We start from the raw sequence: 18,392 nt of genomic DNA on the forward strand, positions 1-18,392 counted from the left end.
ATATTCAAATAAATATTATAAATATTTTGTAAATATTTTATAAATATTGTGCGCTGTCTGATATATAATTTAGCTTTATCAAAAGAACATAACAAAAACATATTTTTACAAGTTATTCCACATGATATTTTGCATATGTAAAAATTGGTAAAAAAACTGTAGATTTATATTTATTTATAAATATTATTTAACTATACATTTCATGTTTCTGACATTTGTTAGGCTGATCTATAACAAATATGTATTCATGAACATCAAGTGTTCATGGGTCATCGCGAGGTGCTAGGTTGCGTACGATCTTTGAAGTCAAGCAACATCGGCGGTGGTTTAGAGTTGGATGGGTGACCGCAGAAGTTAGGCAATGCCAGATGTGACTATGGTCTAGTGGGGATAATGATGCTTGTTGAGAAACAACGTAAATTTATATATATATATTTCTTATTATAATTATGTTATATTGTATCATCATGATACATGAAATGTATCAATTCTCAAAATTTTTTAAGAAATATTTATAAATATTCAAAAATTCTCTAAATTAATCAGAATTTTTCATTTTTCATCTAAGTTTTTCTGAGAAACGTTCCAATTCTTATAAAAAATCAGAAAATTCTGAGAAAAATCTAAAAAATTCTGAAAAATTTTTCCACCAGGGTATTTTAAATTAAATTCGCATTGATAGAATGACAGGTTACATCTGTATAGGATTATTATTAGCGCTCCAGATATCTATTGTAATACAGACCCAAGATTGTTTTTCGAAAACAACTATCATATCGGATTTTATAGACATTACTTTGTTCAACAAATAATTTTAAAAGATACTTTTTGATATTAGTTTCACATCAAATAATCCATCAATTAACATAATGCATAAATGTTAAATAAATTAATTGAATAAAATTAATAGCTTTATAAGTGTTATTTTATTTTAATGTCTAACATGTTAAACTTATTTACATACCCAGATAGCACAGGATATCTTATAGACATCAAGTTTAAGTCCAAGTTGCGTCCGAACGTCCGTGGACGCAAAATGGACATTTAATGGACGTCCGTGTTGTACATTAAATGGATGTCTTTTTTCGGACATCTTATGAACATCCAATTTTTATCCACGTTTAATTTTATGATTTTATATAAATTACAAACTTTATAAACTCTCTAAAAAACATACGATATAATATTGTTACGCGCGCTGCCCGGTATACTCTGCGATCGCGAGTCAGTTGTCGGATCGGGAATATCGATCGGCGGCGGCCGTCAGCTGTCAAGAGCTACGGCAATGGGGTTAAACAAGGAAGAATAGACAGTCTCGGAGCGACTTCGAGTTTGTACGGACGTTTTACTATAACTGCAATAAAAGCTGTTCGATTCTTCTGATTTAAGGGGCTACATACACCCAGAGACGTAAAAAATAGGTCTTTTTCTTGATTTTTTTTTCGAAACGTAATGTATGTAATTAATCCTAGTTTTCTTTATTTTAAAATACATTCTTAGAACATGTTTCAGAATAAATTTGAACTAAAAATATTAAAAAATGGCGGAGATATTGTCCTCGTCGCAAGACCTTGTCAAGGCTATCTGTAATGTTTTTTGTAAAAATAGAAAAACTCCGTTAATGATTGGTTCTGTTAAATCTAATCTTGGCCATGCTGAAGCAGCAAGTGGCATCACTCAGATTGCTAAGGTAAAACAAATTTGTTTATGTACTATTTTTTAAGTAATATCTTATTTATGCATTTATATATTATTTATTTACTACACACATGTTGCACATACATTTATACAAAAATACAAAGATTATTTCACATAAGACTGGTTTGACTAGCTGTTTCATTGCATTGGAACATAAGATTTATTAAAAAATTACGAGAAACTTATATATAATTAAATTTTGTTTACAATTAATATATTACAAAACATTAAGAATGTACGATTAAATAAAGGAAAGAAAGAAGTTATGAACTAGATGTGGAGTTATAGAATTCATAATATCTCGTATAATTTGTGTAAAGTTCTAAGAATAACCGTCCAAATTTTACTATTTTACATACTGTTTAGATGTTATAACAATAGCCACTGGTAACTAGTGTTTGTTTTGTTGTCATGAAAACTGCATTTTAGTATTCATATTGCAAGTAGCCGAAAGTTTATCCTTAACTTCATTTTGAGAAATATATGTACCATTATTACTGGGTTATTTTTTAATTTTAGTGTAGCTCATTATAGGCTTGAATGTGGCTTTCAAATAACATGATTAAATCTTATATTATATATAATATAAGTGACTCGATGTGCACCACGTAGAGAATGACGGTCGGATTTTGTACATCATGTGGGCCTGAAAAGGCTGATTTTTAAAATAAAATAACGTTCTAATAAGCAAATAGTAAATTAGTAAATAATACATCACGAGTTTGATTCTCACAATCCCTTAGCACGTAATATTTTTATGGTACTAAGCTAAAATTGCTATAATACTTCCAACGTACTTCTATAATAAGCAAAGTCGTAAGAGCCAAAGATCTTTTTACACATATTTTTTATTCTTTTATATGACACTATCAGGAGATATTGATATTTTTGTGATACCAATGTGCAAGATCCACCAAAGAGCGTTAATTTTTTATTTTTTTTTAATAAAAATAACTTTGAGAATATTTACTTGTTGCTAATGTTTTATATTTCTCTACAGGTTCCATAACTCTCACCTTTTCCCCCTTTTTAGTAAATTGTTAATTATATTCGTTATGTATATCTAAAAAACTTCTACTTATAACACGATTGGCAGAAATCTATACTTAACAAACTTGTACCAACAAAAATTGTATCACATAAATGTTTATTGAGATATTTGAATAAAACGAAATGGTGGTTTGTAACCTCCTTCTCTCCTCTACTTAACTCTTATAAAGTACTGTATTAAGAAATTTTAATTTACAACTATTATTAATTTTAAAGGTAATAATAGCATTCGAAAGCGGGTTTGTTCCTCCAAATATTAACTATACAACACCACGGAATGATATAGACGCCTTAATGAATGGAACTGTTTGTGTCGTCCAAGAACCGATTCCACTTAAGAACGGTTACATAGGTATCAATTCTTTTGGTTTCGGAGGAGCTAATGTTCATACATTGTTAAAGTGGAATCAAAAACAGAAAATTAACAACGGTTTACCGAATGATGACTTGCCCAGACTTGTGATATTATCTGGACGTACTGAAGAATCTGTGAAGTTGTTTCTAAACGACGTTAGTAAACACTTTGAATATTAACGTTATTCCATATACTTAAATTTTACTTTTTGCATTATAATTTTTGTCTTAAAAAATATTTTACTTTAGGTCGTTAATCATCCAATAGATAAAGAATACATCCGTTTATTACACGACATCCATGCAGACAATATAGAAGGTCACCCATGGAGAGGATTTATTATACTTAATAATCAGCAAAAAAACCAATAAAGGAAATTCAAAACTGTGAAAGTATGAAAAGACCTGTTTGGTTTATATTTTCTGCTCTAGGCACACAATGGCCAGGAATGGGTATATACTTAATACTTTATACGTCAATCATATATGTTTAACTAATAAAATAATACATACAATTTTTAAATTAAAATTAGGAAAAAATTTATTAAAATTTCAAGTTTTTGCTAATACTATAAGAATGTGCGATATTATTTTAAAACCATATGGTATAAGTGTCACAGATATTTTGACAAGGACAGACGAAAAAGTGTGTGAAAAGGCTTTATATGTCTTTCTTGGTATCGTCGCTATTCAGGTATTATAAATAAATGTTAATTATATTTTATTTATTGTTAAAACCAAAATATAAACTTTCTGTGATGTTATATTTTACTTGAACTACATATTATCTAATTACCCATATCACACAAAGCTTTTTGAAAGATGTGTGCTGTGTTTAAAATGTGTTAAATTATATTTTATTTTCAGAGATATATATGTCATTTATAAAGATATATCTTAAATTATATTTTACGATTTTATGATTAATTAATATTTTTTAATACATATAGTGTTTGATTTTAATGTAATTTGTACATATTTGTAGATTGGCTTAGTAGACCTCTTGACGTCTCTAGGAATTATTCCGGATTACATGATTAGTCATTCCGCTGGTGAACTCGGTTGCGCCTACGCAGATAAATGTCTCACTATTGAACAAACTATTTTGTCAGCATACTTTATAGGTTTGGCATGTGTTGGGGAAAAAATAATTCGTAGCTCTTTGGCACTCGTCAGTCTTAATTACACAAGTCTAAAAAATATGTGTCCAGCGGATATTAAAATAATATGTCGCAATAGCGGGAACAGCAACGTTGTGTGTGGACCTACAGAATCTGTAGAAAAATTTATGAAAAAATTACAGGTAGGACAAAATGGCTTTTGTCTTAAACCAGTAAATAAAAAATTTATAAAAAAGTTAATAATTTTAAAAATATTAATTTCTCAAACTGAAGCTACAACTTACTTTACCCCTACACATGATAAATTTTGTATTTTTATATTATCAGCTTAATAATATTCAAGTGAAAGAGATCTATTGCAACGCACCGTATCATAGTTCATATCTCGCATCCGTGAGATCTCAACTTCTCCTAAATTTGAACAACGTAATACCGCGGCCAAAGAAACGGAGTCCAAAGTGGATTAGTTCTTCAATAGCTCGTACGGAATGGTCTATTTCAGCGTCAAGTTTATCATCGGCGGACCATCATACAAATAGTATATTAAACACCGTTCTTTTTGAACAAACCACACAACTAATTCCAAGTAATGCTGTGACTATCGAAATTGCACCAGACAGCGTTTTGCAAAACGTTTTGAAAGAATCCTTGGACACAAAAGTAGCAAACGTTGTACTAAATAGACGCACTGAACAAAATATTGAAGTGCTTTTACAAGGAATTGGAAAGCTCTACAATTATGGTTTACAACCGCAAATCGCCAATCTGTACCCATCAGTGGAATTTCCAGTTAGCCGAGGAACTCCTATGATCTCTCCATCAATCAGGTGCATAATATATTACAGAAATGTACATAAAAATTTATAATATGTAAACAAGGCTTATAATTTGATTTCAGATGGAATCATTCCGAAGATTGGTTTATACCGGATTGTAAAATAGATAAGTATGTAGAAAGAGAAAGGTACATCGAAATTGATATAAAAGATGTGGAGTACGATTATTTGACCGGACATGTAATAGATGGGAGAATTTTGCTGCCTGCAACAGGTTATCTTGTACTTGTTTGGCAAACTATTGGCATGATGAAGGGATTAATGTTTTCAACAGTACCGATAATATTTCGAGATGTAAAATTTATTTGTGCTACCCGTTTGACAAAAGATAATAATGTAACATTAAGGATTGCGATACAAAAAGGTATTTATGAATAAAGTAATTTGAAGGATAATCGTAAATAATGCATGTAATATAAAAAAAAATGTAAAATCATTATAGATGGGAAGTTTGAAATAACCGAAGGTGATAGCGTTGTGGTAACAGGCACAGCGTACGACATATCGAATCCAGAACGAGAAATGACTTCGACCGATTTATTATTAGAGAATTATGATGAAGAACAAATGACGACCCGAGATATCTACAAGGAGTTGAAACTCCGCGGTTATCAGTATAGCGGCTGGTTTCGTGGTATAAAGAGTGCATCCGTTTCAGGCAATAAAGGACATATCGTTTGGAAAAATTGGATAACATTTATGGATACTATGCTACAAATGCGTCTGATCGGATACAATACTAGAGATTTGTATGTTCCTACGAGTATTCAAAAACTGGTGATTAATCCTGAACTTCATATTTCAATGCTACGAAAACATGCAGATTATGTAAAAGGTACGTTAGACATGCATAAACGTAGGTGTTGTTTAGTAAGTATTGTTTTGTTTTACAATAAAACTATGACTTATACCATACAATATATGTTGCAAAAAATCTGGGTGATATTATATAAGTGTACATATACATATTTTGGACACCATATTACCCGCACAAATATACAGAGATATAGACACCATTATATCTGGCGGGATAGAGATACAAGGGCTTAAAGCTACTCAGATTTCTCGTCGGAAGTTAACCCAACAGACTGTTATCGAGCAGCACATATTTATATCTCATCAAGATCGCGCTGAAATTTCTTTGAATGAGGCGATTCGGATATCAGCACAACTCGTGTTGGAAGATCATCAAATCACTAAAGTGAAAGCCATTGAGCTGGTAGAAGACGTGGACGATGTTACATTAGAATACCTTTCATCTTCATTGTTGATTGAAGCTTTTGAGGATATACCATTGATACAAACAAATGTCACCCTATTAACATCGTCGAATCGTTTCAGTTCAAAAGACTTATTACAAAATATTTTAATCTCTGACATAAACAAACCAACTGTAAATGATAAAGTCTTAATAGTTGCCGGATTCAATCTTCTGTCTAAACAGCAAGCTTCTTTAGAGCGGCTTTTGGCATTTCTAAAAGAAGGTGGCTATCTGTTGACGCGTGAAAAGTGCGACATATATGACTATAGCAAGTATCAGCAACAATACAAATTAAACTTTATTCTTGAAAAGCGCACAGATAAAGAAATGATTGTTCTTATGAAGAAGAAAGTTAACGTAAAGAAACAAATTGTTGTTCTTATAAGTAATAATAATTTTAATTGGTTAAATGATTTAAAGCCGCTTGTAAGTGGCGAAAGCAAACTCGAGGAGGATAGTAGGATCATAATTGTTGGAGAGGGAGACTCCGAGTGTGGTCTGTTAGGTTTTGTTAACTGCTTGAGAAAAGAATCAGGTGGAGACCTGGTTAGGGGTGTGCTTATTCAAGACAAGGAGGCTCCTAAATTTTCTCTTCAAGATCCCTTCTATTTACAACAATTGGAAAAAGACATGACTATTAATGTATTACGGTCTGATAGAATCTGGGGATCGTACAGACATTTACGATTACCACAACAGAAAGCCGAACCTGTTTCTACCGCTCATGTTAGCCAAACGGTATGTACAAAAATATTTTAAAAGTATATCGATGATTTATTGATGTGCATACTAAAATTATGTACGTTCACGTATTTTAATTTTTGCCATTTTTATTTACAATTTTTTAAATTAAAATTATTGTTTTATATGTATATTATAATGTATATTGTATTATAATTGACTTTTGTAGATTTGTGGTGATTTGAGTACATTTTGTTGGATAGAGAATAATCTAACCATTCGATATCGTTGTGAAGACTTAGTGCATGTTGTATATTCATCCCTTAATTTTAAAGATGTAATGCTTGCTACTGGTAAATTAATACATAATATGGCGCTTTCTCGAGGACGGTTATTTGAATATATTCCTCTTGGATTGGAATATGTTGGATTCGACGGTGCCGGGCAACGAGTAATGGGAGTTAATGATACTGAGTAAATAATATTTTAAAAACTAATTATATTTTTTAATATAAAAATATTAAAACCAACTTGAAATAATTTTTTTAGTTGTATAGCAAACGTTGTTGTAAAAAATAAAGACTTATGTTGGAAAGTACCGGACGCGTGGACATTTGAAGAGGCTGCGACGGTTCCATGCGTTTATAGTACAGTTTACTTCGCCTTATACATTTATGGAAAAATGAGAAAAGGCGATAAAGTACGTATACACTCTGGTACTGGCGGCATTGGACAGGCAGCTATTCATCTCGCTCTCAAAGAAGGATGCGAAGTGTTCACTACTGTAGGCACGAGCGAGAAACGAAATTTTATTAAAAAAATGTTTCCTACAATTTTGGATAAACATATTGGAAATTCTCGAGATACCAGCTTTGAACAAATGATAATGAGGCAAACAAACGGTCATGGCGTCGACATTGTATTAAATTCATTAGCGGAAGAAAAGCTAATTGCCTCCGTTCGTTGTTTGGCTCAAAACGGTCGTTTTTTGGAGATCGGAAAGTTTGATCTTGTTTCTAACAATTCTCTTTGTATTTCTGCGTTTCAGAAGGGTATAAGCTTCTATGGAATTTTATTAGATAATATATTTATTGCTGATCACAAGTATAAATCCATATTACGCAAAATGATAACCGATGATCTTAAGAACGGAATCATCACACCTATCCAAGTAAAAGTTTTTCCAAAAACAGATATTGAAAAAGCTTTTAGATACATGGCGAGTGGAAAACACATGGGAAAGGTATGTGATTATTAATAACGAAAAAATTTATTTTTTTTTAGTGTTGCACAGAAGTATTTTATACATAATTTATATTTATTTTTAATATATGTATATGTTTACAGATTGTTATAAATATTCGGGAAAGAAATAAACCTTTAGATGATTCCATTATTGCATATCGTCGTTATTATTGTCTCAGGAACAAAAGTTATATTATATTGGGTGGTTTAGGTGGATTTGGTTTAGAGTTAACAGACTGGCTAATATTTCGTGGTGCCCGAAACATAGTATTGGTTTCACGAACTAGAATAAAAAACGGTTACCAACGCATAAAGATTCGACTATGGAAATCGTATGGTGTAAATGTGTTAATTATCAAAAATATCGATGTCGCTGATCCCGAAGGTTGTGAATATCTCTTGCAAATTGCGGAAAACGAAGCACCAGTAGACGCGATATTCAACCTCGGTGTGGTGTTGAAGGACAACGTTTTACAGAATCAAACCGTGGAGACATTCGCAGAATCCTTTCAGTCAAAAGCTCGTGCGACACAAACTTTGGATAAACTTTCCAGAAAGTTTTGTTCTAAACTGAGACATTTCGTAGTATTCTCTTCCGTTTCCTGTGGTAGAAGCAATGCTGGACAGACGAATTATGGTATGGCTAACTCTGTTATGGAAAGAGTGTGTGAAAAGAGAGCGGAGGAAGGATTACCCGGATTGGCAATTCAATGGGGAACAGTAGGTGACGTGGGTCTTGTTGCTGACATGCAGGAGGATGAAAAGGAATTGATTATTGGTGGTACCTTACAACAAAAGATATAATGTTGCCTCCATGAACTTGATAAGTTTTTACTTCAAAGCCAGTTGTTAGCAGTATGGTAGTGGCAGAAAAGAAAAAGGGATCTATCGGACATGGAACTCTGACGGAAGTTATCGCCAATATTTTAGGTAAGTTCATGTTTACGTTTTGCTTCTATATATTTACTATATCTTTTATTAAATTTTATTTTACGTAACTAATTACTGGTAGGACATTAAAATTCAAGTCAAAATAAATTTTTATTTATATTACAGATATAAAGGACATGAACGTTGTCAAAATACATTTCTGGCTGAACTTGGAATGGACTCCATGATGGCTGTTGAAATCAAACAAACTTTGGAACAAGAATTTGACATTCTTCTTACTCGACAAGAGATATCAAATCTCACATTTGCCAAATTTGATAAGATGTCCAATACAAACGTCAATAATTATGATAAGCAGCATGAGAATAATCTTAATGCAAATAAAGAGGCCTATGTGACAAAATTGCCAGTTGGTATTGTAAATGATGAAGATTTTGTTTCAGAGATTTGTTGCAATCTCTCGACTAAAAATCAGAATACTACGACTGAAGTGTTTCTTATTCCGGGAATCGACGGTTGTGGAACGGTATTTCGTCATTTAGCTGCAGATATTAAATTTTCCGCAACGTCTTTGCATTATAACACAAATAATATCGATGCTACAGACATCATATTGGACACAACTGATCGTATTATCAATGTAAGCAATCGTACAAGTAATTTCATATTCTACTTTCGTAGAATTTTTATTATTTTATTTTATGAGGCATAAAGTTGAAAAAATATTTTAATATTTACTTTAATATTTGCATAGCATATATTGTCAAAACTGAAAGACGGAAAAGACTTTGTAATGGTAGTATATTCCTTTGGGTCTATTATTGCGATTGAGTTAACAAGAAAATTGGAAGCCTTGAATTTTAAAGGCCGTTTGATTCTTATTGATGGTGCCCCGGAATATATAAAAATGATGTATAAACATTTTACATCAAATTCCAATGATACGGATCTTCAGTTTTTTTGTTTTAAATAATATTATGGAACTTTATTCACCAAAAACTAGTAAAAAGATGCAAACATTTTCTCAATTTTATAAGTTAACCTTTATTACACATTTATGTTATATTTTTGTATTCTTTGTGATAATTATTATCAATATTATCTTCTACTTTACAATTCTGTAATTTATTGGTATTTGTTTTAATATAAATTTTTATATTTAAAAAATATATAATTTCATAGATTATAATGGAACTGGAGAATTGTAATACCTGGGAGGAGCGATACGATATTTTTGCAAGTTCGTTTTTAGTTATGAATACGTCACTATCGCCAGCAAATTTAAAGACGCTGTGTACCACAGTTTACAAACATTTATCCGCTATTCGGCATTACGATTCTTCTACGTTACCATCAATTAAATCTCCTATAATCTTGCTAAAACCTACATTGTCATTGCATATACCAATAACGGATGAAGATTATGGTTTGCATAAGGTATTTTTAAAAAGTTGCATTAATTTATATTTTATTAAAATAAGTCAAATTTTTGAAAAGTTTTGAGATTAATAAAAGATGTAATATTTAAGGTAACTCAAAATGTAGTTCAAGTACATTATGTCAATGGTACTCATGTGACAATATTGAGAAACAAAAAAGTGTCGGCTGCAATTAACGGGGATTCACCCTTTGTCATTTGAGGTAATTATTTATGACATTGAAAGATGAAGAAGTGTCATCTGCGATTAACTGGAAATCACTGTTTCTAATTTTATGTTATAATTTATGAAATTTTGATAATTAAAATTCTTTACTTTTTAAAAAATATATATATTTTATATGTTATTTATCTTTTTTATATATTTCTTCTTAGAAATAAATATAAAAAGGTTGGAAATCAATATATAAAAATATTTAAAAGTATTTAAAAAGTAAAGTTATATTATCGAACTTCAAATTGAGTTTTAAATTATTAAAAAGATACTCGTGGTGTAGTGCATCATCTAACAGGTTTTTAAAAATACTTTAACATATTTTCAAATAGTTATTCGTCTATTTTTTTAAAAAGAAGTAAATATAAATACATTACATTTTTATAGTGGCTATAATTGTTTATAGTTACTATAAAATATAATGTATTTATATTAATTTCTTTTAAAAATAAATAAATAACTATTTGAAGATGTGTAAAAGTATTTTTAAAAATCCGTCAGATTAGTATAGTTAATTACACTATACTACGAATATCTTTTTAATAATTTAAAACCCATTTTCAAGCTTAATAATATAATCTTTTTAAATACTTCAAATATTTTTTAAAATAGTTCGTTATAATTGTTTTTAAAAATTTATAATATATGCAACATAAATATTTTTAAGAAGTCCAGAGTTTTAATTAAAACATACACACACACGCACAGACACACACACACGCGCGCGCGCGCGCTTATTATTTTCCCAGAAAGACTTAAATTAAAAGAAGGTATAAATGGACTTTTAAAGATTAATAAAATAATAATTATTTGTAACGTATAATTAATATCATATGTATATACTACAATATAATGTTATTCCTCTGTACCTTTTATCTTTTCCTTAAAATTAATAAAAAAGTAAATACGTAGTGCAGTTACCCAATGAGCACAATGATATATGTTTGAAAAATATTTTTTTTGATGTTTGAGAAACGTTTTTAAAAACATTTTAAAAAACATTTAAATAATGGAATAAGTCTCCTCTTTTTCATGAAAAAGAATGTTTATTAAACATTAAAAAAAGACATCTTTTTATTATTATTATATAAACATTTATTTAACGTTTAAAATTTTTATTCAGATACATGGATATTTTGCTTTCACAATTTTTCAAAAATAATGGTTTTTGACTATTTTCTTTCACTTTTACATCCGAAAGAGAAAATTAATTCCGTTCTTTCATCTGACCATTTGATACAACGGACCACTCTTGGACTACTTCTCTATCCTTTATTGTTATTTTATTTTAAATTTTGACGAACGTCACTTTTTCCGTTTCAGACTTCAATCTCGATTGTTAATCCTAAGTACTTTTACTTTGCTTTATTATTTACTTTTTAGTCTTGCTTAATCTATTTTTTAATATTCTTGACTCTCTACATCATATCATTCAGCGTTCTATATATACTCTTGTTCAATAATTGTTTTTTACTATATTCAAATTGTTTTATAAGCGACTGAGGATGACTTTGTAAAGTCGAAATGTTTTGCGATTTCAAATCTAATTTACGTCAATTTATTTCGAAAAAAATTACTTATTCTTTCGCTACATCTTAATTTGCTCGTTTCCTTGACTCCTATTGATATATAGTTTTTATAAATTGTACGAGCGTTACACACTTATTTATTGTTTAATACACGCTGGTCTAACAATGCGTTCAAATAATTTACCGTTTAAATTTCATATTTATAATTTTGAATTTATTGAATATCAGTTTGGAAAAAGGATTGTAAATTCTTTAAAACACTGAAATTTTTGATTTGCATAAATATAAAGATCATCTAAACAAGAAAATACTATCTCTGTCCTTTTTTCTTTATAATGTCCTTCCTTTCCACATATGGGTTGAAATTGATAAACACTATAATATGTATATCCTTCTTAAATTTTAAGATCAGAATCAATAATATACATAGTAACAAATTAATATGGTTACAAAGAACAAACAAACTTAATAAGACAAAGAAAATCAGGGCCATTTATTATTCCAGTCAATTTGTTGAGAATAATAACACTCATAATTTCAGCTATATTTATAGTGTATTGAAAAAAGACATTAAGTACAATAATGACAAATCAATTTAAATCCATCTTGATCCTCAACATTTTACAAACAAGGTTGAAAATCCGTTAAACTATACGAATGACAAATGGTTTATCAATTTGTTAAATGTATTTATCCCATCAGATGTCTCTAATCTTTTACATCTTGGAGATAAATTTTGTCTTCCTGCTTGGTTGAACAAAAAAAGATCCACGCATGAGTTTATTAAAGATCTTGAAAATTACAATAAATATATGGATCTGAAACTATTTATAAGATTAAAAGTGTACCTATCCCACAGTTCCAAAAATTTTTAACAAAAACTCTGATGTTAGACCTAAATGATAGTTGCATTATCAATTTATACAATATTACTTCTGATTTCGTAAAGAAACATCCTGGGTTATATTCACAAGGGTTGACAAAGGAAATGTCACTGTGGCCCTTGATAAAAATGATTACATACAAAAGATGGAAGTAATATTAAATGATCAAAATACTTACATGCAAATAAGTAAAAATCCTATTGCTTTGTTGGAAAAAAACCTTAACCAAATGCTAAAAGAATGACTCAATAATAATTTTATCTCCAAAGAAACTTACTCCCGATTACATTCAAGTGACTCTATTTTACCGAAAGCGTAGGGTTTACCCAAAATACATAAGATCGACACTCCTTTAAGAGTTATTGTTCCCTCCATTAACTGCTGGCCAATTTTTTACACATCATCAAAGATAGTTTACCTATAAATAACAAAGTAGCTGATAATAGTTTTGGATTGTATGAGGCACTCACAGGTACCACTATTCCATCGTCGCATTTACTCTTTACTTTTTTCTTTAGACGCAGTCTCTTTGTTCACCAACGTTCCTTAAGATCTTGTCATATTCAGCATAATGGATGGGCATATATTGAAAAAAATACTTCTATCCCTCGTGACAAATTTATTTCAGCAATAAAATTCGTCTTGTCGTTCACATATTTTACATTCAACGACAAAATTTATAAGCAGACTTTCGGTACTCCTATGGGGTCACCGTTGTCCCCCATTATTGCTGACTTGGTGTTGCAGGATATTGAGGAAGAAGCTCTAAAAATGATTAATTTACCGTATATAAAAAGATACCGTTTTATTATAGATATGTCGATGATATTGTTTTATGCGCCCCATCGAACGAGATCAGCGACATTCTGAACACATTCAGTAGCTTCCATGAGAGGCTACAGTTCATCATTGAATTAAAAAAGAAATGTAAAATTAGTTTCTTGGATCTTTTATTAATTAAAACAAGTACAATAATTATTCGACCTTACTGGCCAGATTTATTAATTAGTTAGATATCATTACGTTTCAATCCTTGATTTGAGTCCTTTTCAAGTGTGTAAATTACAATAATTCATATAATAAACGCACGTAAATTTTGTGTGTGCCCAAGTACATCATCTAAAACCAAAACATCATCTAAAACCAAAATAATGAAGACTTAAGCTGATCAAATGAGCATAGATTACTTCACAGAAATTGATATCAAACTTACAAAAATTTTTTTAACTTGCGTCTTAAAACAGAATTAAATTATAAACATATTAACTTATAAATTATATATGTAAGTCGTGTGGCGTGTTTGTTATGATCGAGGTACAATACAACACTGTCGAGCGAATACAAGTAATCCATATGTTACAAAAACTAACAGAAGATCGCTGACTTATACAAAGGTTAACGATAATATAAATATATATGCTAGGAAATACAAAAACATATGTATATTAAGTAATTTTGATTATTTTATCATATATGGCTGTCAAATTCTCCGTGTCTTTTTGCAAATTGATAGTATGGTCATATCATTCTTAATAAAAAACATCTCTGCTATCTCACGTTTTTTAGTTGACGGTTCTTTGTGCAGTATTGTAGGTTACGACCAATTGAAATCATGTTTATTCGATGTGCGATGTTCGCTTACCGCAGAATAATTATTCGGATTTTTTAACAAATCGCGCTGATGTTCTTTAACTCATGTACAAAGGTGTCGTTTAGTCTGTCCGATATATGATGAGTTACAAGAAGCGCAATTAATTTTATATATAATTTTAGTATTTTTTAAATGGTCGAACTTATCTTTACCTTTTATAATAATAAAACTTAATTTTTTAGGAATTGTGTACAAGATAGAGAAATTCTTCAATACACGTTTTATATTGTCACTAAGACCTTTGATATATGGAATGACAATAAATTCAACAGAATCAAGAGTTTTATCTTGTGTGATGCTATGTAGATTTTTGAACGACCTGACACGCCTGTATATATGTTTTTTAATAAAATGCATAGAATAATTGTTATTATTGTTTTAACTTTGTTGATATTGTCAGTATGAAAATGTTAGTCTGCTAATAAAATCGCATGGTCAGTTAAATTAATAATAGAATTGATTTTATATTTTGGTGGATGATTTCCAGGTGGAAAAGTGGGACTTATGCCGGACCTCACAAACGGCGCGGTACCGTCCCACACAGAACAAAATATCTACTAGATATCTAATGAATATCTACATATCTATATGATGTCCATATTTACTCTGGATAACTAGTAGACATCTAATAGATGTCTTAAATGTTTATATCTTCTGAATAACTAGCGGGGATAATGGATATGCACACATTATCTACATATCCATGTCCACCAAACAGCTATCCATTAGATGTCCATGCGTTGTCCACATATTCACATCCACCAAACAGCTACCAAGGATATCTATTAGATATTCATGTACTATCCACATATCTATGTCTACCAAACAGCTACTAAGAATATCCATTAAATATTTACGCGTTGTCCACATATCCACGCCCACCAAATAGTTACTAAGGATATCTATTAGATATTCATGCGTTGTCCACATATCCATATCCATCAAACAGCTACTAAAAATATCCATTAGATATTCACGTACTATCCATATATTCATGTCCACCAAACAGCTACTACTCACACAGCACACTTTATCCTGAGGATATCCCAAATTATCCCAGACAGACGAAGGCGATCCCACGGATATTTTAATGAGTAGCTCCCGGGATATCCTACAAAAATATCTTAAAATATCGTAAAATATCTTAAGATATCATATGATATCCCATTAATATATTCGATATCCCCCAAAAACATCTTAAAATATTATAAGATATTGTAAGATATTCTTACAATATCCTATTACATCCATATAATATCCCATCATATCTTTTATCTCTACAATTAATAGATCGTAAATCAAGTGTAAAGGAAAAGTGAATTATAATGTAATAAAAGCGTTAATTAAATCTCTAAGAAACGTAAATTAAAACAGAACATAAAGAAAGTACACTTATCGAAACAATGTGATATATATTAATAATACTAAAAAATTATAAAAAATGACATTAAACAATTTTTTTTATTTTATACAAACAGAGCAAAAACAAACTTTTTAATAAATTATTCCACATGCTATTTTGCACGCATATGTAAAAATGAATAAAAAACTAAAACTTCATATTTATTCATAAAAATATAAATTAACTATACATATTTCATCCCTCTGATAACATCTATTGTAATGATCTATAACAAATATGTATGTATAGACAAGAAGTGTTCATGGATTATCACGTGGCGTTAGGATGCGTACGGTCTTCGAAGTCAAGCAACGTCGGCGATGGTTGACACTTGGATGGGTGACCGTTTTTTCAGATATAGAGATTAAATTAACATGCTTTAACGGGTACGACTGTGGCTTGACTAAAACATGTTGTTATAGTCTTCTTCCTCTTACAAGATTACCGTAAAAATAATTAGAATTTTGTATTTTTTGTTCAAGTTTTTTTTAATTCTTAGAAACTCTCAAAAATACTTAGAAATATTCAAAAATTTTCTAAATTAATCAAAATTTTTTATTTTTAAAGTTTTTACGAGAAACGTTGCAATTCTTATAAAAAATCGGAATATTTATCAGAAATCCTGAAAAAAATTTTTTTAATTCTGACAAATTTTTTCACTAGGATATATTACGATATCTCAGGAAATCCCTTGGACATCTTCTAGATATTCTTTGAAATATCTACAGGATGTCAAATCGGTGGACATTGTGCACTGGATATCCCTTGGATATCGCAGACGGTCCACGGATATCCAACGATATTGCGATATCCCAAAATGACATCCCAAGGACATCCCTACGATAAAGTGTGCTGTGTGGGATGTTAATTCATTCTTAAGTTCAAATATTCGTGTGAATGTGTGAGTGCATCACGTCAATGCGCGGGTGACCGTATCTTTCCCGCGAACGTCCTTTACCTCGTGCACAAGATCTCCGTCGAATCGCGCGCAAGATTTCCGGATTCGCGAGAGCTTCGATCTAGAGGCTCTTCAAGATTTCCGCGTCGATTACAGGCAGCGTAATATCGGGACGTGTCAAGATTTCCGTAAAATTGTAAAAGATACGGTTCGCCCCTCGCTCCGAACGTCTGTTTTTTAATAAATAATTAAAGTATGACTGACTAGTCTCTTTTTTTTCCTATCACCCCCCGTGAACCTACCGCATTCCTCACCACTCGCTTCGCGTCTCTATCGGGACGGATCCCGGCATTCTCTCCGTGCGATCGCGTTTACCTTACGCACGCACAAACAGCGCGTCTGTGGTGTATTGTTACAAGTTTATTTCACACATCCAAGTTTAGAAAATGATAAAAAAAAAAGAATACTTAAGTGTAAAAAGAATGGTAAAATCATAAGATCCCGTATTATTATAAGCACTCACTACATTCATTTAACTCTACGAATATACTAGCATCTGAATTTTGATCTGCTTTGGTTTATTAAACTTATTTTAAAATTATTAAGAAGGGAGTGCAAGTTTTTAGCTTAAATTTTATCAGTCTCTGCTATTCTCTGCTGTTATTTTATTATTATTTGATAAGCACAGCAAGCGCACGCTGCGATCACCCGAACTACGATTCGCGCTCTTTATCGCAGTCTGCCTCGATGTTATCTTTCACTTTTCAGTCTGCCTTTTTGCATATTGTTTTCTAAACGTATAAACAATTATTATATTAATTTTTAGCTTTAAATCTTATGATTTTTTTTACTGCTAATTTTTCGCCACTTTTACTGCTAATTTTTCGCCGGTTTGCCGACACTTTCTCTTCCAAGGTATCACGTATTTTGATCATGTAATTTTTCTCCTAAAGTGGAAACGTGAAAAGTGAAAAGTTTTAAGTTACTGTCTCTTTCTATTCAACACAATAGAAAGAGACAGTTACATGAAACTTTTCACTTTTTACGTTTCCGCCCTAAGAAAAAAATTACATGATCGCTGCCCTGGAAACAGTCTGCCAATAATTATGACATCTTGTTTCAATAAACACTAAACATTCCCGCAGATTTTATGCTTGAATCTTATTCTTTTTTTTTGTCGTAAAATTTACTATCTTTAGCCGCCTCCCCCCCCCCTTAATCTTTCTGACCGTTCAAGCA

At 30.7% G+C, this 18,392-nt stretch overlaps 1 protein-coding gene and 1 pseudogene across 2 annotated transcripts; both read left to right on the forward strand.

The window, feature by feature from the left end:
• The first annotated feature begins 374 nt into the window (after positions 1–374).
• Positions 375–3,556, forward strand: LOC118645640 (fatty acid synthase-like). Of its 2 annotated transcripts, none has more exons than XM_036287096.1 (4): positions 375–1,421; positions 1,501–1,690; positions 2,965–3,258; positions 3,352–3,556. In XM_036287096.1, exons 2-4 carry the CDS (start codon positions 1,541–1,543, stop codon positions 3,472–3,474), a joined length of 567 nt encoding a protein of 188 aa, XP_036142989.1. In that variant the 5' UTR covers positions 375–1,421; positions 1,501–1,540; the 3' UTR covers positions 3,475–3,556. The 2 variants fall into 2 exon arrangements, with proteins under 2 accessions (XP_036142989.1, XP_036142990.1); XM_036287097.1 differs by lacking the exon at positions 375–1,421 and adding an exon at positions 2,699–2,877 and having other exon boundaries at positions 1,607–1,690.
• On the forward strand, positions 3,472–14,998 carry LOC105840319 (annotated as a pseudogene).
• The last annotated feature ends 3,394 nt before the right edge of the window (positions 14,999–18,392 follow it).

The sequence above is a fragment of the Monomorium pharaonis genome, chromosome 5 (genome assembly GCF_013373865.1).
Source record: "Monomorium pharaonis isolate MP-MQ-018 chromosome 5, ASM1337386v2, whole genome shotgun sequence".
NCBI classification, from domain to species: Eukaryota; Metazoa; Arthropoda; class Insecta; order Hymenoptera; family Formicidae; genus Monomorium; species Monomorium pharaonis.